This window comes from Panonychus citri, unplaced genomic scaffold (genome assembly GCF_014898815.1).
Source record: "Panonychus citri isolate SS breed McGregor unplaced genomic scaffold, ASM1489881v1 Contig00138, whole genome shotgun sequence".
In the NCBI taxonomy this organism is placed as follows: Eukaryota; Metazoa; Arthropoda; class Arachnida; order Trombidiformes; family Tetranychidae; genus Panonychus; species Panonychus citri.
In genome coordinates this window covers 803,561-825,601 of record NW_026515543.1, presented here as the reverse complement: position 1 = coordinate 825,601, position 22,041 = coordinate 803,561, and the positions used below count along the sequence as shown (strand labels likewise).

The following is a 22,041-nucleotide window of genomic DNA, read 5'->3' as shown; positions in this document are numbered from 1 at the left end:
GGGACATTCAATTTTTCATGCTCGTTGCTAATTGTTACTGTTAATTAACTCTAATCAGTGTTAATTTCTTAAAACTATTACATTATGTACTTGATCTTCAATTAATTGCTAACCATCGTCATTTACCCTTGATTGTAGCTCGATACTAATCATCAAATGATTAAACAATTTGACCTTCAATTTCCTAATCATTCACCAAAACTCAAACTCAAATACAATTAATATTTTGATTGTAAATCAAATGCTAATTTTACCAATTGCCAATTTCTTATTAATTGTAAACCATAACAACGAAATCAGATCCACTCATTTGATGTAATCCCTTAGTAAATAATCATTACGTCTGAACTTTTCATTTCATTTCTAATCTAATCTTTTATTTCCTCGACTCAAGTTAACAATTAACTTTCTTCCTTTGGTAATTAACTGTTATTAATTCAAAATTACCTTGAACATCTTCACCCATGTTAAATTTTCTTCTTTCTTTTTCTCTTTCTTTTTTTTCTTGTTGATTATTTGCTAACATTAAACGTGTTTTGTTTACCTTTGATTCTGTTGATTTTTTTATTCATTTTCAATTCCATTCCATTAGTTTGATCAATCATCCTAAACGACACAATTAACCTGCTAACAACACCCAATAAGTGATTTCATAACAATTAACAACAATGTTTACTGAAGGTAAGAAGTTAATTGTTGATCAATTTAGAGAAGAAAAAAAAATCGTTATGAGAAAAACGTGGAAAAGAGTTGATAACTTTTTCCTTTACTTATATAAATTTTCATTCACTTTTTCATTGATTTTAATTGTTATTTTAACTCTAATTTAGTGTAAATAGTTAATCAAGTGCCCAAATGCTTCCGTACACAATTCTGACTTTAATTGTGAATGAAAAAACATCATGTTAACTGATTGTTATTCTGGTTGATCAGTCAACCTTTTCCAATCTAAATCAATATGATGTTCACAATGATTAACAAACTGATTGATAACATTTTCATTTGTTTCTTTTTTTTGATTCATTAAGGTCGAGAGACTTCAATCTATGTGGCCTATGGACTGACCACTGTCGCCTTGGCCTACGCTTTCTATACTCATTATAAGTTGAAAAAATTAGGGAAAATTAATCCATTCATTAGGAAAGGTGAACAAAAAGTTTCCGATTCATTTATTACCGAAGAGCTTGGAGATCGGATTAGTTTATGTCGCTGTTGGAGATCGGCCACTTTTCCGCTTTGTGATGGGGCACATAAACACTATAATCGTGAGTTCAATGATAACACTGGACCAGTGGTCATTAAAAGAAAAATGCACCCGAAAGACCAAGAAAATCGAAACAATCAACTGACCAACAAGAAAAAGAAATGACCAGTGAACAAGTAAACTGAAATGAAATGAAACGAATCACTTTCAATTAAGATTCAAACAGAATTACAATTGTAATTGCTAACATTTGATGTAATAATAGAATGAAATTGCATCAGATTTAAAATAACAATTAATATCCTTAATTATCATCTTCTCACAATTGGTTAACTTGACTATAATTTGATGAAACAATTTGAGATGCGAAACAATAAATAATCTGAATTTTGATTAACATTGGAAACTTGAGGATCCATAAAACAAATCGCATCACCAACGAGATGTGAAAGTGACCAATGTCCAGTTTGCCCTTCAGAGGGTAAAACATACAATTCTAAATGTGATCTAATTGTTGATCGAGATCGGGTATTATTATTGAGAATAAGAATGTGGAAAAGAGCTTCTAATATCCGAATGTGACTAATGATCAGAATGACCTGAAACCGAAAAAAGTTTTCTGGTTCACCAGGAAATCGCTGATTACACCATCTCGTGGAAAGCAAAATATCACCGATTTTTGAAATTATCCAGAGATTTTCTGCTCAATACTAATTAACATTGACCTGAGATTAATTAACTAAGAGAGAGAGGAGACGATAAAAACTTTTTCTTCCTCATAATTAACAATCAATTTAATTGAACAATCTTCACTTAATTTCGCTCTCTCTCTCTCTCTCTCTCTCTCTCTCTTTATTGTTTACATAAGAAACTAATCAATTAGTGAAAATTATTTAATATAAATTAGTCAAAAAGAAAACAATTTATCATCAACAATTTGTTTGTATCACATATCATTACAAATAAGAGTAACAATTAAAATCCTTAATTATCATCATGTTACAAATGATTAACTTTACAATCATCTGATCAAACAAAGTGATGTTTTATTTTTTGTATTCAACAAGAGGGTGAATAAGTCAAGGTTGGTTTAATTACTTTTTCTGTCCTTTGATAATCATGGAAATTAAATCAACAATTAACAAAAATCTAAATTGTGATTAAGATTCACAACTCGAGGGACCATATAAACATATCGCTCACTCACCTGGTTGTAAATTTTTTAATTTTCCCTCAACTTTGTTTACCTTTTTGGATCACCAACAAACTTGGTAATAAACATCAAAATCAAATCACTTTCACCTTTTTTTGATTCTAATTAATTGTCTTGTTTAATTTTGTTTCATTCTATTTTAATTTTGATAAAATAGCATGAAGACAGTCGATCTCTGTTCTGTATAATTTATGTAAATTTTAATCCATTTGCTTGAAGAGTCTATGAAAAATTATTCTTTCATTTTCAAGGTAAGATTTTTCCTCTGAAATGTAAACAAAACCTCCTCTTAATTATTGATATTTTTTTCTATTCTAATCTGTTTTTTTTTCGTTCCATTTTCATAAATACTCAAAATTGTTTACAATTGGCCTGATAGGTTTGGTTTAGATCGTGTATATTAATGTGTTGCTGCGATTGACGGCTAATTAACCCTTCTGAGTGTATCTTTTTTGGAGATTGTCCAGAATTCAGTTGAACATTCATCTTAGTGCTGTTATTTTAATTCTACATTTTTTTAAAATCATGACTGAATTATCGACTGATTTTGGTTCTTCCACCACCACCACAACAACAACTTGTAATGCTGTTGAATCTTCAGGGGGTGTTGATCGTTGTTCACCACTTTTCGTTGAATATCGTTTGATGAAAGAATTTATTTTATTTCAACAGCAGACAATTCAGAATATTTATTTAGTTCCATCCCATGAATCTCCTTTCATTTGGTTTGGTGTTTTATTCGTTCACGAGGGACTTTATCAAGGAGCTGTTCTTAGATTTACATTTAATATTCCAAATAATTATCCCGATTGTGATGGAATCGATGATGATGATAATGTTGCCCAAGTTAACGAACATAATAATAACCTTTGTCCATCGATAATTTTTGATCATCCACCTTTTCACCCTTTGATTGATCCAGAAACGGGTAAATTTAACTCTACCAAGATAATTTCTCAATGGAATCCAAGAGTTCACCAATTTTGGCAGTTAATTGCTCACCTAAAGAAAGTATTTATCCACGTTGAGAAGGAACTAAATTATGAGATGGACGATAATTCAACTAAACCAGAAGAAATTAACTATCGTAATGTAGTTAAAATGTACCTCGAAAATCAAGAATTATTTGTCAACAAAATCGCTCAAACAGTTGAATCAAGTAAAAGTTTAATCTACCAACCACCTAAGGACAAAGATGATACCCATGCAATCATATTTACGGAAGTTGATTCAGTTACATTGGAAAGTTGGAAATCTCGATTGTTGAATTTAAAAGGTTTTAATGAAGATCCATTGACCATAACAAAATCTTCAACACCAACAATATCATCACAATTAGACAACAATCGCCCATATATTGGCCTTTCATGGGTACAAAATGATTTACCATTTTCACGACCAATCGTTTAACCCTCCATTTTGGATTACACAATTAATTCAATTCCATTCTACAATGATTAATATATACAATCAAACACCGATAGTTTTTATTTTCTTCAGATCAATTTTATTTATATCATCATTTAATCACCACCACCATCATCATGAATATCATCAAGCAATTAATGTCATCATCAGTTTTACAAATTGTGTGAAAATCTCAATTGCAGTTGATCAACTAAATGGCCAAAATCAAAAGTCCAACAATTTGTCGACCACAATTTACAAAAAGGATAATCATTACCCTAATCAAATAATTTGCCATAATCATTGATTGCCAACTAATTACTACAACAAAACAAACAAACAAATGACAACAATTGACAATTTATTTTAATCAACAAAACTAGTCCATAATTTTTATCGGCTGATAATTTTTTGATTAAAAGCAAAATCAAAACAATTGAAATCAATCTGAATGATACAAATGTAAATTAAATCAAATCCTTTAATGATAATTTTTCTCGCTACAGTTTAAATTGACACTTGATGATTAATGACAATTAGGAGTGAATGTGATTTGTTAATTACCTTTTCTCAATAATCATCATCTAACCAACAATTAAATTGCTTCTCTCTCCCATCAATAACAATTGAAAACCTACGAATAAGAAAAACTAATCAACTAATTAGTCTTAATCAGCTTAATTTAATTTACTTCTCAATGGAATGATAACAAATCCATTTGATAACAGAATTAGAATTGAAAATTGTTCTACCTGACAATTAGTTGATTGGAAACTCTTGAAAGTTTTCATTTTCTTGAAATTAATGAGAATAGATAAACGAGATTAGAATTAATTGTAAACAAAGTTACAATCGACTAATTAACCGTTCGGGTTAAGATAAACGCCAACTAACAGATCGAGAGAGTGAAGAAAATAAAAGAAAAAGATTCCATGTTTGTTTACATTTTTCTCCGTCTCTGTTTTTCCTTAAAGGACTGATGATGATGAAGAAAGAAAAGTAAGATGATGAAGATGAGAAGAAGAGGGAGAAATAGAACAAAAAGAAAAAGCGAAAAAAGAAAATAAGTGAGTAACTTATATTCTTAACTGCGAAGAGAAAACAAGAAGAGTCTCAGTGGTTGAGAAGAAAAAAGAATAATTTTCATTTTCTTTTCTATTCTTTGTTCTTTTTGTTTTATTCTTTTTCTTTTCTCTCTCCAATTGTCTTAACCCTTTTGCCTCTAAATGTTTCATTGATTCTCTCTCACTTGGTTTATGTGTCTCTTTGTGTAACATTCTCACCTGTTGATGTCTCATCGTAATGAGGCTTAATCAATCTACTGTCATTCTTTTCATCATATCGTTTATCCAGGTAAAGAAATTACTGTTTACCTTGTTAAGTTGTTCTTTTCTCTCTCTCTCTCTCTCTCTTCTCACTCTCATTTATCATCTTATACTTTTACTTTTTACCGGGAAATAGATGGAGAGAGGAAGAAGATTATGTTACATGAATTCTCTTTTCTTCATCTTCTCTAACTGTTCTTTTAACACTTGAGATTTATTTTCTTTTCTTCTTCTTGCTTTTGTTTCAATAGATTTTTGTTTCATTTGGATTATCATCTTCCATCTTAATTCCATCAAATTGTTCAATATCTCCATCATCATCAGGATGTGAAAATGACCAAGGTCCAGTTTGCTCTTCAGAGGGTAAAACATACAATTCTAAATGTGATCTACTTGTTGATCAATGTAAGAGATCGGGTATTACCATTGTTGCTAATTATCCTTGTTCTACCTGTTTACATGAAAGAATTGCAAATCTTGCTGTTAAATCGGAATCTGATCATCAATCGGGCAAAGAGATTCTAATACCCGAATGTGACTTGTCCAAAGGATTATACAAAGCGCAACAGTGTCACAAAGAGACAGGTAAGTCCAGTTGTGTATCAGAAATTAAGTGACAACAGGAAAAGGAAAAGGAATCAAATCATTTTCCATTTTCAATCGTCTTTTTTTTTGCAAGTTTTTCGCCTTTTCAGTCTCTTTTTCTTTGTTCCTAATTATTGAGCTCCAACAATTAGTTGATTTTGTTATAATTTCCATCAGAGGAAAAGTAATTTAATATCTAATCCAAAAATAATCCTTCTAACTTTCGTAGAGTTAACGTTTTGTAATTATTTTCCATAAAATCATGGATAAGAAAATTTCTCTTTTTTATAATCAGACGGTTAATCAATTGATGACTTGATGATTAAATCAATCACCTGATCAAATTTGTGTTGCCTGTGAAAGACGAAGTAAATTACATCATAGATAATTAGATGATTCGTTGATCATCCTCGTTAATTATTTTCCATCTAGATGTATTTATAATCCTCTAAGTAAAAGATTTTTGTTATCGTTGAATTTGTTTAGCCAATTGAGGACAAATTTCCTGAGAAAATCTAATTAGCGTTGTTTCTCATTATCTGTTTTCATGTTTAATTGATGATTGATTGAATTGTATTGTTGTGCTAATCATGTTTTCTTTATTCTTTTAATCCTTTAATCCTTTAGGCTACTGTTGGTGTGTCGATATCAATACTGGTAAACCAATTTGGAAAACTTCTGCTAAGGGTGACAAAGCTGCGACCGATTGTGAGACACTTGCCCGTAAAGTTAATCGTCGACGTCGACCCCGTCGGGATAAAAAGAAATGTACTAAAGTTGAGAAGGGCGAACTAATTAGTAAATTGTTGGAGATTTTCTCAGAAGAATATGAGAATCAGATGAAAAGTAAACAGGATGACGTTGTTACTCTTTTAAGGTACAAATTTGGAACCTTGGATGTTGATAAAGATGAGAACATTAATCGGCAAGAGTTTAAAGATTTTCGAAATTCAATCAAACAAAGGACCAAATTAAACAATTGCGCTGCTTCATTTTTTAAAGTTATCGATTTTAACGCTGACAAGAAAATCTCAGCCACCGAGTGGATTTCGTTTTATACCAATAGACGAGAGAAAACTAATCAACGTTCTGATGGATCTTCTCGTAGTGAATCTCGAGTAGCGAAAGCAAGTAAGTCGTTTAGAAACACTATTCTAGGGATTATCGAAATTTCTAACGAGATTTAAAGTTGATTTCTTAAGAATTATCATAGATCAGAAAAAGATTAAAGAGAGAGAGAGAGAGAAGCAATTTAATTAGCTTGATGATTATTGAGAAAAGGTAATTGAAAATTGCATTCAATCCTAATTGTTATTAATCATCAAGTGTCAATTTAAACTTGAGCAAGAATAATGGTCATTGAATGATTAGTGGTTAGCCGATAAAAATTTTCGATTAGTTTGGTTGATTAAAACAAATCGTCAATTGTTGTGGTTTGTTTTTTGTTTTGTTCAGCAATCAATGATTAGGGCTATTGATTTGATTAGTTTTTCTCTCATACGTTTTCAATGGTTATCGATGAGAAAAGGAGAGTGAGAGATAAACTCTGACCATAACTTGACGATTTTACCCCAAATGACTAACACTTGTCGTCCATTTTTTTTTTAATTTTCTTCTCTTTTTTTTCTATTCTTTCTAAAAGGTCCTTCCGACATTGCAATGTGGTCTTCGAATATCGCTTCCGTCCATGGATTGTCTCTTTTGAACCAGAAAACAGCCGCTGAAAACCAGGCTGCCAAAGAAAAGGAAAACGAAGATGAGCTCGATCACGTGGCTGGTTCAGGTGGTTTTAACGTTAGCACGTTGATTTTTAAGCCGAATGGCAGTGAGACTCGGCAAATGATGATCAGCCGGTTGAAGAAAATGGTTGAAATCAACAAGTTGTTATTAGGAACATAAAATGAAACATATTAAATATAAAACCAAATTTATCAAAATACGAAAAAACCAATAACCTGTTATATCAACATCAAGAAATTAGATACAGAGAGAGAGATATTTATATATAAATGAAAACGAATTTCGAAATTTTATTCCTAAAAAGTTTAAACTCTAACCTAAAACCCCTCAGGGAACATTGAGCTTAACCCGCTCCGAAAATCGGGTTAAGGGAAGAAGAAAGAGAGAGAGAGAAACAGTGAAAGAGAAAAATAGACAGAGAGAAATTCGAATTTCTTTCTGCGCATGCGCGGCACACCCACTTTTCGTTTTCTCTCTGCGCAACCAAAGGCAAAGAAAGAGAAATAGAATCAGATTAGTGTTAGTAGAGATCATCGTGACTTCGTTTGACTATTTCATCGTTTCCCTTCCCTTATGAGTAGTTGTTTCTTTTTCTTTTTTCCATTTTTAATTAACAAATTTTAATCGATTGATTAACAATTAAGGTTAATTTAATCTTTTCTAACCTATTGTTCATCTGGACCGGGATCTATTCTTTTTTGATACATTTTTGTATTGTCATTTTCTTATTCAGTGATCCCTTTGATTCCCTGTTTGGTGGCTCTGTCTGTTTCTTTTTCTCTCTGTGACTCTGGGGTTTTGATTTTGGTCTCTCACTTTTTTTTTGTATTTTTTGTGTATCGTGTTTTCCAATCCCATCATCTACTTATTGAGACCAAAATGCGTTTAGAACCAGAGGAGAGGCGTAATTATGTTCTATCACAACTTGACGATTATGGCCGATGCTATATGACTTGTCTCGAAATGTTTGTGTATCGATTATGGTCTCGTCAACGAGTTCTTCTTAAAAACTGTAAATTATATGAAGAAAAGCTAATGACCATAAGTGAGGTTATTGGTACCCTTACTGGACGTGATTCTGTTGTGGATAATAATAATGCTGAAAGTGCAAAATTGGAGAAATCATTGAGAGACATTCATTCGATTGTCTTTATCCCTCCGATTAAGACAAATGATCTCGCCTTGATAAACAAATTACTTGTCAAGGAAGAAGAAGAAAGCTTAGATTTTATGAGTCTTGCTTTAAGCCCAAGTGGATCTCAATTGTTGTCACCTCTTGGTTTAGCTTCTATGGAACGTTCATCATCCGGGGGTAGACATCATTCAGTCATCAAGTCACAATCTTCATCTCCATCGCCATCTTCTCATGCTTCAGTTGAGAGGATGGAACGTGAATCAAATAATTCCAACTTACGGGAATCGGCAACTTCTTTTGTTAGAGTCAACGGCTCTGGAAGAAGTCGTCAAGGATCTACTGTGATTACTTCTAGCCATAACTCACCACCGAACACTCATACTACTTCAAACTCCAATAATTCAATTAATAATATTAATAATAATAATAATCATAATGCATCTCGTCGATCCGAAGCTGATCTCAAAGTTTCTACTACAAGTAACACTGCCAATTCTAATGGCCATGTTTCCGTGATCTCATCATCAGTGTCCAGTAGACCAGTTGGTCGTCCCCCACGTTCAGCCAACGAATGTTTAGATTCTGCTGCAGCGATTGCCGCTGTTACAGCCGCTATGAATAATCACATTGAAACATCTTCCTCTAACAGTCAGTCAACCAACCAAAGCAATAATAATGATCGAGGAACCAATGATAATGGTAACGGTATCGGTATTATAAAGAAAGAATCTGATCCAGGTTATACTAGCAGAAGAAATGGCTCAGGAAAACGTTCAAATGGAACCCCTGGTGGGTCTGCACCCAAAAAATCTCGCAACAATCGTACAAAGGATGATAAAGAGATAGTCAAATGTTGTTCTCAAAAAAATTGTGAATATATCGAACGAGATAATGCCAATAACATGAGGAAACATTATCGAAACTGGCACGATGATATTGATTATCCTCCAGCTCCATATGTCAAGAAAGAAATGACCACCGAAACAGTGAACCAATTTCTTCATGCCTGGATGGTTCAAAGGAAAAAGAAACAACCTCGTGGCCCTCGAAATGAAAGCAGAGGTCCAGAAGGTTGGCCTGCTGCAATGACAATCGACGGAATGCTGGTCTACGCCGATGAGTCAGATACAGGGCACGAAGACGAAGATTACGAAATAAATGAACATTTGCTCACTACATTACCACTACATAAACCTCCAAAAGCTATCGAAATGTCTTCAAAACGATCCAGTTGAATTAACGGGTACAGCGCAACAATAATAAATAAAAGGCCAGTAAAAGACGGAGAGCAAATCGATTAATTACATTCAACTATTTTTCGACAAATATATAAATTTCTATATTTATATATAAAAACATTTATATATTACATATTCCACTGCCATAATCTTCATCGAAGTCACAAACAAAAAGTGAATTTAATGTGAATCTTCTCCTCGAAAAAGAAAATTAAATTAAAATGGAATATACTATGACAATGTAGATGATCACACAAGGATGACAACGACGACAACGATGACTTAGATGATTATAACAATCTTACTGGCCAGTAAAACTTATTTGTACCAAGAAATGACGAAGAAATTTGATGTGACAAAACAAATTCTATTCATTCTAATTGCTTCTTCTACTCAAACAAACTTACGTCTTGATCTATTTTAATTGATTAATTCTTCTCACCAAATCATCTCTCCACCTTTAACATGCAACTTCTTTCACTTGTCGATAAAAGCATTTCTTGAACAAGCAACACTCAACCACCTCTCTCTCACCAAAACTCGTCTTAATTTGTGATCTTATTCTGAACTTTCGTTTTCTTTTTCCTTTTACTTTCCCATTTTTTATATTTTCTTCCTTTTCCTCTTTTTTTTTCGAATGCCAAACCTTTTTTTCTGATGCCATCATTTTTTCATCTAAATTTTATCATCATCTACAACCAAAAAACAATCAACACAAAGAGATACCAGTCTTGTTTTTCATCAACTTCATCAAAACAAACCAAAAACGACAAGCACTTGAAACAAGTAAGCACAAAACAAACCAACCAACATACACAACAACCACCAACAACACTCATGTTTAATTATCCATTTTTTTTTTCACAAACATAACAACAAAAACCAAAAAAAAATCTTGATCAGATTTAATACAAAATTTTTGCATTTTTCATACTTTTGTGAATTTATATTAGTTTATATACAAAGAATTCTGTCTTTCTTAACTAACCTTTTCATCCTTTTTCTCATCCTTTTTCGCATCAAAAAAATTTTCTCAACAATTAAACAAATAACATTTTCTTTATCTAATTGTGAAAATAAACACAACACATACACACAAAACTCACACAGTTTTAAGGAGCTTCTGTTTTGCAATCAGCAGACAAACACCCAAACCACCACCACAACAACAAAAATCACCAAAAAGACAAAGAAAATGAAATATAAAACAAAAAGATCTCTATCTTCACAATATCTATTTATTGATTATATTTCTTACGAAAACTTTAATAATGTAACATCAATATTATTAATCTGCTTCTCTTTTTTTTGCTACAACCACATGAAAACATAGAGTTTATAACACAAAAACAAATACACGATAAAACTTTAATCTCTATTGTCGTATAATAATATTTTTGGTTAATTTTTTCTTCTTATTTGGAGAGAGAAAAAAATTAAACTAAATCGATTTAAATGTATAACTGCCATTAAAACAATTCCAACAAATAAATTTATTTATACGATTGTCTTAATTGTTGTAACTGTTCCGTTTCCGTTGTTAGGACTACTTACCTTCTCCCGATCTTCATTCTCCCTCAATGTGTTAACCCAAACATAATCTTCTTCATCTTCATCATCCTCATCATCTTCCATTGTATTCGTTGATTGTGCTCGTTCGACCATTTGTATCTAAGCATATGCTTAATGGATATAGAAGAGAGAGAGAGAGAGAGAGAGAGAGAGAGAGAGAGAGAGAGAGAGAGAGAGAGAGAGAGAGAGAGAGAGCGATTCGAGGGAGAAAATGATCTCAATGATGGAAATGGTTCGTCAGCCATTTTGTGTCTCATATCGCCGTTGAGACAGAGAAATGTGATGATCTCGATGATTAAGATAATTAAAACCTTCGTTCGTCACATGTGTCGTAATTTTTTAATTACTATTAACTTTTCTCTTTTCTCTCACCGAATGATTCTCATTGATTGATTAGTAATCTTTACTGTGTCAACAAAAGTAAACAAGATTATGACCAATAGATTAATTAAAACGATTGAATTAAAATCTGAGAAACTATTTGGCTTTGATTGTGCTGTTTACTTTTAATTATTTACAATATTTTGTTTCTTTAATTTTTGCTCGTTTCTGTTTTTCGTTTCCATCAATTTTAGCATTTGATATTTTCCTTTTGGGGTAAGTTTAAGATTTAATTGTCTCGAGGCCATTTTTCTGAAGCCACTTTTTTACACCTTTGGTCAATGAACGATGGTTAAAGGGTTTAAAGTTAATAAGATAATGGGTCAAAATTTAATTCGTGTGATTAATTGTGTGAAAAAGAGACGTTGAAACAATCGACTGACTTGTAATCTACAATAATGTATTTGAAAATCTAAGGTAATTGATGACATTTCCTTGGATATTTTGACCAACCCAAAAATTTTTGTGACCCTCGAGTCGCCAGAACGTTGTATTCGCGCCCCTCACGTCCATTTCGTAGGGAAAAGATAAGATTCAATAGTTGCGTCAATTGGATTCGAATCTGTAAACTAGAAGAAAGAAAGAAACAGAGCAAAGAATAATAACAATGGTGATAAAATGAGAAGAAGAGAGAATGAGAACAAAGAACAAATGGAAAAGAAAAAGAAGAGAAAGAGAAGAAAAGAAAAGGAGAAGAGAAGAGAGAGAGAGAGAGAGAGATGAGAAAACGAACAGAGGGTGAAGAGAGGAAAAGGAAAAGAAAAAGAAAACAAACGCAATTGTAAGTATTCGTTACGAAAGTCTCAAGATAAAATAGCGTCGGTCTTTCCGTTCTCTTGAGGCCTCTTTCCAGACGACTTTTCAACGCAATTTCTTTTCTAAGTACAAAGAATGAGGTCGACGGTGATCCTGTTGACGCTACTTACGCTCTCTCTCTCTCTCTCTTTCTCCCTCTGCTTCTCTCTTAAACGCGTCTCCCTCTTGGACTTTCTCTGTACTTTTTAACATCTCCATGTTTCGCTCAGCGTGTTTGTTATCCTCAAATCGGAAACAGCTGTTTATTTTCACGACTAATAACAAAATATAGCTGCTTCTTTCTCACGGTTAAGCAAAAAAGTAATACAACTTTTAAAACATTATTACTTCAACTAAATAGTGAGTTAGTAACTATGGACAGAGATAGGAAGAGAGCGAGAGAGAAAGAGGGAGAAAAGCGAATGAGAGAGAGAGGAAAGTAAGTGAGTTGCGCCACGTTCCTGGCATCAGGTACAGTTTGCGTTTTGCATAATAGCGTAACCAGACCTTTGCCTGTTGTTATGATGTTTCTCTCTCTCTCTCTCTCTCTCTCCCTCTTTCGAGATGTTTACTTCTGTTGTTACCGCTGTTTAGGGAGAGTTCATTTTATAAATAAATTCATCAAAACCGTTAACACGTCCGGCGAAGCGATTGTTATGGACGCACACCGATAAGCGCATTCATTGATTAATTTGATAACTGGAGTAATGAGAGTAACTTTCATCTTACTCTCTGTTTATTTTCCTTTCTTTTCGAGCAGATAGTTGACCATAGGTGGACATCTTGTTATCCATCTGACTCATCGCATCAACAACCTAAAGGTAGAAACAAAATTAAAACCGATCAATCTTTATGATTACATCGAGTTATTGTTATTATTTAAGGTGAAAATGGTCAATTAAGAGTAACAATTAAAATCTATTCTCTTGGATTGATAATTTTCGTCAATCGATATTGGTAAATGGTTGAATTTCTAAACCTTTCGATTGAATAAACAATCAGCTGATGAACGAGAGAAATTTTTGTTTGACCAAAGTCCAAGGATCCAAGTCTAAGGTAAACTCATTTTCTCATCACTTTAAAGAGATGAAATAATCAAAATCCATGATAATAACTGGTAAACAAGTTTCGAAGCAGATAGATGATGAAATTTCCTCTATATTTGTAAATATTTGATTGGATCATCAAATTTCCGATGAGATTAAACATCAAGAAAAACCAATAATAAGAAAAGAGAAACAATATTCTTACTTTGTTTTCTTTCTCATATGCATAAGAAATTGTTTATTGTTTTTCTTTTGCAAAATTATCCCTTAATTATCCCATAGGATTGTAAATTCGTGAAGATGTTTATTCAAATTGCAATATAACGATAACTGGCCAATAGACTCCGACTTTTAATGGAAACATATTTCTGTTCTTGGTGACAAATAAACTTTTCCAACCTGAAATTTGAGTAAAAGAAAAGGAAAAATAGTTAATGATGAAAGTGATTAGATTCTAAATGGAGAAAGAGCTAAAGAGAGAAAGTTATAGTTAAATCTAATTTATAGTAGATTTTTATCGAACAAAGAAGATGAGAAGATGAAAGTAAACGACAGATGACAATGGAAGTACAAAAGGGAACACGATCATAGACGAGGAGAGAGAGAGAGAGAGAGAGAGAAAGAGAATTGCAAGTTGATCGTGTATATGAATAAAGGGGGAGAAGGAAGAAAAAGTCGAATCAATTGCGTAGAGTCAATTCTTTGCCTGGATACAATTAAATGATTGGAAAGTGAATTAAAACCCGTAGGATATGGAGATTGCATTTTCCACTTCTCCTTTTCTTTTCCTTTGTTTAGTCCTGACGCTTGAGTGTCTATGCAACGGTAAATCTGCAAGTCTCTCTATCAACATTAATATATTAGAGAACAGAATTAGTTGTAAGGTTTTACCTAAATCTTTCTTCTGGTTCCATATCCATGGGGTGATGATGATGATCAAGATGAAAAGCTGATGAAGAAGAAAGAGAAAGAGAAGAGAATGAGAGAGAGAGAGAAAAGATGATGAAGAAAATAAATATAAGGCAACGAGAAGAGGAGGAGGAGGGAGGAGGTTGAGGTAGGGAGGTAGGAATAGGAAGGAAGGAAAATAAAGAGATAAAATTGAGAAGGGAGGTAAAAGGGAGAGAGGAAGAGAGAAAAAGAGAGAGAGAGAGACAGGGAAGAGATCAAGCCTAAAAGTAGCTGTAACAATGAAACTGTAAAAATGTATAACTAAGCTGGAACGGCCATGTTTGATCAATATAGATCCACAGTTTGATTCGTACACTCGTAGCCCACTCATCTAATATTCACAAGTCTGTCTCACTTCATCTCTCTTTCATCATCATCTTCTTTTCATCATCATTGCCCTTTCATTTCACTCTTGGTTCAATTCTTCTCTCTCTCTCTCTCTCTCGCTCGCTCTCGCTCTTTGTCTATCTCTCTCTCATCTCTTTATCATCTCCCCCAGATGATCATCTCTCTCTCTATCATCTTACCTTCAAAACATTGCACAGCTTAGTTGACTAATCAAAGATGGCTTAACGGTCTCGAGGAAGCAGAAGAAAACCAAAAATCGTATCGATCGAAAATCCAAGTGAAGGCGGGTCTTTTTTTGTTCCTTCTTTCATCCATAATAAATGTACATCAGTAAATAGTAATAAGGGTCTGGCCCTTTTTCTCCAAAAAGGTACCAGGAGAGATTGACCTTGATTTTGACAAGTTGGATCCTTTTATTGTTGTGTTGTTTTCCTTCTTCTCCTTTGATAATAGTTGAAACATGGCACACGCTCGTAGGGATGATAAGGGGAAGAGAGAGAAAGATATCAAGATAGATTTAAGAGAGAACAGGGGGGAAATTGAGGTAAAAAAATGGAAAGATGAAGAGAAATTATTGTAACAAAGAGCCATCATCTTTTTCTCATTTTAATCCATCTTCCTTGATTATCGTCCAAATGAAATTCTGTTGGCCAGAAAAGAGAGAAAGAAAATAAAAGTGAAAAATTAGTATAAACAGAATATAGAAAATTAAAGGGAATAAACGAAAAAGACATTCTATAGTAATTACTAATTCGAATTCACTGATTGTCAATGCATCGAATGGTATTTAACATGATTTTGTTTGATTACGAAAAGATAATTAAAATTAAAGGTGACGGACAAAAGAAATGATATTCAGAGTTAATTGTTTACAATTCCAAGAGAATTCGAATCTCCGCCAGTAGAAGGAAGTTTTTCTCTTCGACAAAAGATGTCGCTACTTTTTGGAAAATCAGATTAGAATTTTTTTCTTTTCCAAAACAAACCGGCAAATGTGATTAATTGTTATTCTTGTGAACTGAATTAGTTTTAATTGTTTTGTGATTATTTGTTGTCTTTCTTTTTCTTTTTGGTTGATTGAGATTTGAACTCTTTTCCCTTTTGGTTTATCGAGATGGTTAGTCTATTGAATCTGTTGAAAGTTGATTCGGATGAGCAAATCACTTGTTCATTTATTGAAAGCTTTTATTATGATTCTATGAAATCATCTGGTTCTTATTCAAAATTAATTCAACCCTTGGAATTGAATCAATATTTGGAGAAATTTTTATGGCCTTTGTATAAAGATAAAGGAATTGATAATGTTGGCCATCTTATGTCAATTGTTACTATGGTTAATCAAAAATTTCGTGAACGAGTTGCTGCTTGGGAAATATTTGTCTCTTCTCCTGATCAGTTTGACCATTTTTTCACCAATGTTTGTAAATTATCTTTGGCTGAGAAAAAATCTTTAAATATGAAAGAAAGACGATCAATAATCATCTTTTTTGACCATTGTTTCAATAGTGTTGAAGTGGACCTGATTAGAGATACAATCCAAAAGTTTGCCTCATTTCCTATTTGGGTTTGCCTTTCAGAGAATCGCCGAGAAGATGAATTTAAAGAAGCTCCGAAATTGAAAAAATACTGGAATGTATTAAAGAAAAAAGATTCCAAATTGGATGCAAAATCGTTGGAAAAGGCAACATTTGAACGTGAATTTCTTTGGAATTTAATTCAACAGTTTTTTCGTTTTCTGGCTACTGTACCTGGCCAAGAAGATGTTGAACAATTGGATAAAGTTCAGCTGAATGTGGTCAGTTATTGTGAAAGATTTCTTGAATTTCTTATCGATTTGGAAGCACTTCTACCAACAAGACGATTTTTCAACGCAATTCTTGATGATACTCATACTGTAATTATCTGTCGTCGATCAGCACTTGCTAAACGATTAAAAGAAGGTCACCTTTTCAATCAGCTCTTGGAAATCCTGACATTTTATAGTAAATTTGAGATCGACGATATTACGGGAAAATCTTTAACTCAAAAAGATGTAATGAAAAAACACTATGATATGATGACGAAACTTCAAATTCTCACCTTCAAACATTTCGAACCATTGAAAAACTTTTACCTTAGTAACATCGCCTCTGTTGATACCTCACAAAAACTTGTCCAGTGTTTCAAGCAGCTCAATGATGATGAACTCGTCAAACTGATGACCATGTTAAACTTAATTTCTGCATCATCCAACTCAAAATCAATTTCTCGTGACCTGTTTCTCGATATTATCGCCTCCAAATGTGGTCGAGTTATCTCTCAACTAGAAGCTCTCAATGAGATGCCACTTTATCCAACAGAGGAAATAATTTGGGATGAAAATTTGGTACCAAATCAATATTTCGACAATGATTCCTGTTTAGCTTTACCCAAACTTAACCTACAATTTCTTACCCTTCACGATTATCTTTTACGTAATCATAAACTTTCCGTTTAGAATCAACTTTTGAGATTCGTCAAGACATTGAAAGTTCAGTTTCTCGAATGAAACCTTGGCGTCGAGAAGATGGTGTCCCAATGTTCGGAGGTTGGGCAAGAATGGCAATTGGAATAGACAATTTTGTTATCGTTGAAGTTGCCAAACCAAACATTGGAGAAAAAGCTCCATCACGAGTTCGAGCGGAGATACGAGTAAATTTAAATGTTCGCCATGAAATTAAACGAGAATGGGAGTCACTTCGAAAACACGATGTTTGCTTTCTAATCACCGTGGAACCCACAGTTGCCCCTGGAACGTCGTATAAGTACAAAGAACCATTTAAACCGCAAGTTGGCCTTAAATATGTTCGTGGATGTGAAATTGAAGGGATGCTTGATCCACTTGGAAAACTGATCGATGAATCAACTATGGAAAGGCCACATTTTGACACTGATTTTCGTACCTATAGAGTTTGGCTTGATTGTAATCAATATTATCAGGATAATGTTAATTTAAAAGATGGACAGGAAAGTGTTTACGACACATTCAACATTCTACTTAGACGAAAACCGAAAGAAAATAATTTCAAAGCGGTTCTTGAAACTGTTCGCGATCTAATGAATTCAGAGTTCGTTGTACCCGATTGGCTTCATGACATTATCCTTGGATATGGTGATCCCTCTGCTGCTCATTATACAAACATTTCCACTAACAATGAGTTGATTAACTTTAACGATACCTTTTTAAATTATGATCATCTGATTGAATCTTTTCCCGCTTATAGCGTTTCATCACCAGTTCACGAATCAAAACTTATTCCTCCATTTAAACTTAAAATTGACGAGAAAGAAAAAAAGATTGAAGCTGTCCCATTTGTACTACCCAATCGTGGACCCTATCCTGCTGCCCAGCCCAAGAAAAATACAGTCCGATTCACACCTACCCAAATAGAGGCCATTAAAAGTGGCGTCCATCGAGGATTAACACTAGTTGTCGGTCCACCAGGAACAGGTAAAACCGATGTCGCTGTACAAATAATATCAAACTTGTACCATAACTTTCCCCAACAACGAACACTCATTGTAACCCATTCTAATCAGGCCTTAAATGCGTTGTTTGAGAAAATAATGGCCTTGGATATAGATGAAAGACATTTACTTCGTTTGGGTCATGGAGAAGAAGAATTGGACACAGAGAAAGATTTCAGTCGATATGGTAGAGTTAATTATGTTCTCAAAAAACGGATCGAACTCTTGGAAGAGGTCAGTCGATTAGCGACAAGTCTTGGAGTCACAGCCGATGTCGGTTATACGTGTGAGACGTCAAACTATTTTTACCTTTATCATGTTCTCTCCCGTTGGGAAGAGTTTCAATCCAAGTTGAGTAAAAGTGCTAGAGGACCGGAAGATGTGGCCAAACTGTTTCCGTTTGATAAATTTTTTGCCACAGCACCTCAGCCTATTTTCAAAAAGGTCACTTTTGAACAAGACTTGGAAATTGCCAAAGGATGTTACAGACATTTAAAGAAAATTTTCACTCAATTGGAGGAATTTAAAGCTTTTGAAATGTTACGTTCAGGTGTTGATCGAAGTCGTTATCTTCTTGTTCGAGAAGCTAAAATAATCGCCATGACCTGTACTCATGCCGCTTTAAAGAGACGTGAATTGGTTGAGATTGGATTCCAATATGATAATATCTTAATGGAAGAAGCTGCTCAGATACTAGAGATTGAAACATTTATCCCGCTTTTGCTGCAAAATCCCGAACATGGTCACAATCGTCTGAAAAGATGGATTATGATTGGTGATCACCATCAACTACCTCCGGTCATAAAAAATATGGCCTTCCAAAAGTTCAGCAACATGGAGCAATCACTTTTCACTCGACTTGTGCGACTTGGTGTATCAACTATTGAACTAGATGCTCAGGGACGATCAAGGCCGAGTCTTTGTTCACTTTTCCGTCAACGATATAAACAGTTAGACGATTTACCTCACACCAAATTAATGTCAAAATCATTTCCAGTTAATCCAGGATTTCTTCATGATTATCAACTTATCGATGTCCAGATTTCAATGGGGTCGGAGAATCTGAGCCAATCCCCTACTTTTATCAGGTTTGTAACCAGTCCAATCTTTTTGTCAATTATTTTGAATAAATTCGAACGAGTTTATTAATTTATCTTTGTTTATTTCTTGTGACAGAATTTAGCTGAAGCCGAATACGTGGTTGCAACCTACATGTTCATGCGTTTGATTGGTTATCCAGCCGAAAGTATTACAATTCTTACAACATATAATGGACAAAAGCATTTGATCAGAGACGTAATCGCCCAAAGATGTGCCAAAAATCCGTTCATTGGCTCTCCTTCAAAGGTTTGTTTTAATTTTCTTTTTCTTCTCTTCATTCATTTCTTAATCTAATCTAAATTTTTATTATCTTCTTTCAGGTAACTACTGTAGATAAATTCCAGGGCTTGCAGAATGATTTTATTTTACTTTCCTTGGTTCGAACAAAAACTGTTGGACATTTACGAGACGTGAGACGTTTAATTGTCGCCATGTCCAGAGCTAAATTTGGACTTTACATATTCGGTCGAGTTTCTTTATTCAAAAGTTGCATTGAATTATCTCCAACATTCAACCTTCTTCTTCAACGACCAACTGCTCTTCATATATTTCCAGAAGAAAATTATCCAACTACAGTTTCCGATCGATCTCAACCAACGATCTTTAATGAAATGACAGCAATGGTCCAATTTGTTTACGATTTTCATGCTAAAAAAGTTGAAGAATGGAAAAAAACCCGACCAGAGATGTTCCAAATTCTTGAAGACAAAATCAAGCCAATGATGAAAATCAAGAAGAAAATGAAGAGGATACAAAAATGGAAGATCAACCAACTGAAGTGACAAAGGAAATAAAAGATAATACTGAAGGAGGAGATCAAGAAGATGAAGAAAAAGATGATGATGATGATGATGTTCCTTTTGAGAAACTAGCTCCCGATGATACAGGAATTGACGATAAAATTGAGATAGACGTTGATCCTTGAATGAAAAATCTGATCTTCTAAAAAAATGAATCCCGATTGTAAAAAACAACTTGAGCCAAAGTTAATTGTAAATATTGAAAAGACAACAATGAATATTGTGAAAAAGCATGTTTATTAAATGGCAATTATAAATCAAATGAGAGACATGATAACAATTTATCAGGAATCATTACAATTAGCGTACATATTAACAATCCAATCATGATTACTATTGAAGTTTCAATTACATCGTATGAATTACAATTAACTATTGAAACCCTAGAATAAAAGTAATGAGATAAAGTTGAGAGAAAGATTAAAAATCTTAATCACAATCAGAATGAAAACTTTCAAATTAACTATAAGGATAAACGAATGAGAAAATTGTGATTTTATTGTGATGATCAAGTTTCTTATTTTTTGGTTTACCAACAAGTTTTTAATTAAAAGTTAAAAAATAATGATAATTCTGATGATCGATGATTAAATTTATCCAGGATATTACAATTAGTGAATTAAATTGCATGATATATATAAACAATTAACTAATTGTTTTGAAAAGAACAAGAAAAAGTTGGAAAAGTTTTTTTTTCTCATTTGTTAATCAACTAGATTTTTCATTAATGGAAACAATTAATGAACTAATTGGTTAATGATAAATGATGATATTAAATTGAACGATGATGAGAGAGATGATTAAATGGCATTAATTGATTCGCAAGATCGATGCTTTGAATCGGGTTTTCGAAGAACCCGTTTAACGAAGCTTAAAGCCCGACGGAATTTCCCGTGAGTAGAACCATTGATCGGCATGAAACCGAATCGAGTTCGAACATTATTAGAGATCCAATAAAGAATATGATCAAGATTATCTTCGAGTTCAATCGATGCCTCATGGAAATCAACTTCGAACCTGTTGGCAAGTGATTTACCCTCATGATGTTCAACTGCTCGAGCTCGAACCAGGTCAGATTTATTTCCGATCAGACAAACCTTGAGGTCACAATTGATTCGCTTATAATCAAAGATCGCCATGGTTAATAGTTGAGCGGCAATCTCGAAGCTCCGACGATCAGTGATTGAGTAAATTACTATCACAGAATCATAGAAAATCTAAATAAAAGATAATTAACAATCGTGAATTAGTTACAAAGGATTAATTATTGTTTACATTGTTCACTAATTACATGTAACAATCAAATTAAATCGTCAAGTGTTAATATGAATCATGATTAACTTTCCAATGGTTGTTGATAGTTTTTCATATCAATAACTATTATCATCTTAATTTTGGTAATGATAATAATTGATTATGTTTTGTTTCTGGTACGTGATTGTTGATAAATTGTTGGCTAATCAAAATGATTCTGCTCGATTATTGTTATTGTAATTATGATTAACTAGACTATTAATCAATCATCTTTAATCATTTTCCATCTTAAATGTTATTATATTAATAATCTTATGTTACTAAAGATCAATTTCCAATGATTCCCGTGATTTACTTAACTGTTGAGAATTGAGAATTAACAATCAATAATAATCAATTCTGATTGATGATTAAGGTGAAATGTTCAAAGTCATTTAATCATCGACATCATGAATTATAT

The 22,041-nt window shown here is 33.1% G+C and overlaps 5 protein-coding genes and 1 long non-coding RNA gene across 6 annotated transcripts in view; 4 read left to right on the top strand and 2 right to left on the bottom strand.

Annotated features, from left to right (window-relative positions):
• Window positions 1-393: 393 nt before the first annotated feature.
• Window positions 394-1,512, top strand: LOC128392983 (CDGSH iron-sulfur domain-containing protein 1-like). Its single transcript, XM_053353078.1, has 2 exons — window positions 394-681; window positions 1,029-1,512. Exons 1-2 carry the CDS (start codon window positions 669-671, stop codon window positions 1,367-1,369), a joined length of 354 nt encoding a protein of 117 aa, XP_053209053.1. The 5' UTR covers window positions 394-668; the 3' UTR covers window positions 1,370-1,512.
• Window positions 1,513-2,463: 951 nt separating this feature from the next.
• LOC128392979 (protein crossbronx homolog) lies at window positions 2,464-4,315 on the top strand. The gene is made up of 2 exons (XM_053353075.1): window positions 2,464-2,668; window positions 2,797-4,315. The coding sequence occupies exon 2, from the start codon at window positions 2,943-2,945 to the stop codon at window positions 3,825-3,827; it is 885 nt and encodes a 294-aa protein (XP_053209050.1). The 5' UTR covers window positions 2,464-2,668; window positions 2,797-2,942; the 3' UTR covers window positions 3,828-4,315.
• Window positions 4,316-4,827: 512 nt separating this feature from the next.
• LOC128392976 (SPARC-related modular calcium-binding protein 1-like) lies at window positions 4,828-7,767 on the top strand. The gene is made up of 4 exons (XM_053353072.1): window positions 4,828-5,177; window positions 5,401-5,734; window positions 6,362-6,865; window positions 7,377-7,767. The coding sequence occupies exons 1-4, from the start codon at window positions 5,127-5,129 to the stop codon at window positions 7,631-7,633; spliced, it is 1,146 nt and encodes a 381-aa protein (XP_053209047.1). The 5' UTR covers window positions 4,828-5,126; the 3' UTR covers window positions 7,634-7,767.
• Window positions 7,768-13,148: 5,381 nt separating this feature from the next.
• On the bottom strand, window positions 13,149-15,800 carry LOC128392986 (uncharacterized). Its single transcript, XR_008326060.1, has 3 exons — window positions 15,120-15,800; window positions 14,533-14,590; window positions 13,149-14,040 (listed from the first exon to the last, which is right to left on the bottom strand). It is a non-coding gene; the product is annotated as an uncharacterized LOC128392986 (long non-coding RNA).
• A 116-nt stretch (window positions 15,801-15,916) lies between these two features.
• Window positions 15,917-20,589, top strand: LOC128392970 (RNA helicase aquarius-like). Its single transcript, XM_053353065.1, is given in 6 exon segments — window positions 15,917-17,402; window positions 17,405-19,462; window positions 19,465-19,514; window positions 19,603-19,773; window positions 19,848-20,231; window positions 20,234-20,589. Coding segments are annotated over 6 exon segments (4,230 nt in total). The 5' UTR covers window positions 15,917-16,054; the 3' UTR covers window positions 20,453-20,589.
• Window positions 20,590-20,716: 127 nt separating this feature from the next.
• Window positions 20,717-22,041, bottom strand: part of LOC128392974 (GTP-binding protein RAD-like) — a 28,048-nt gene continuing 26,723 nt past the window's right edge. Inside the window, exon 3 of the mRNA XM_053353070.1 lies at window positions 20,717-21,544. Within this exon, the coding sequence (XP_053209045.1) occupies window positions 21,128-21,544 (417 nt within the window). The 3' untranslated portion in view covers window positions 20,717-21,127. The remainder of the gene's footprint in view (window positions 21,545-22,041) is intronic.

Bases quoted from the DNA above. Each gene is read 5' to 3' on its own strand.
- LOC128392979 (XM_053353075.1), top strand. From the start codon at position 2,943: ATGACTGAATTATCGACTGATTTTGGTTCTTCCACCACCACCACAACA.
- LOC128392976 (XM_053353072.1), top strand. From the start codon at position 5,127: ATGAGGCTTAATCAATCTACTGTCATTCTTTTCATCATATCGTTTATC. The intron at 5,178-5,400 runs GTAAAGAAATTA...TTGTTTCAATAG, and splicing joins TCATCATATCGTTTATCCAG to ATTTTTGTTTCATTTGGATT. The intron at 5,735-6,361 runs GTAAGTCCAGTT...TTAATCCTTTAG, and splicing joins ACAGTGTCACAAAGAGACAG to GCTACTGTTGGTGTGTCGAT.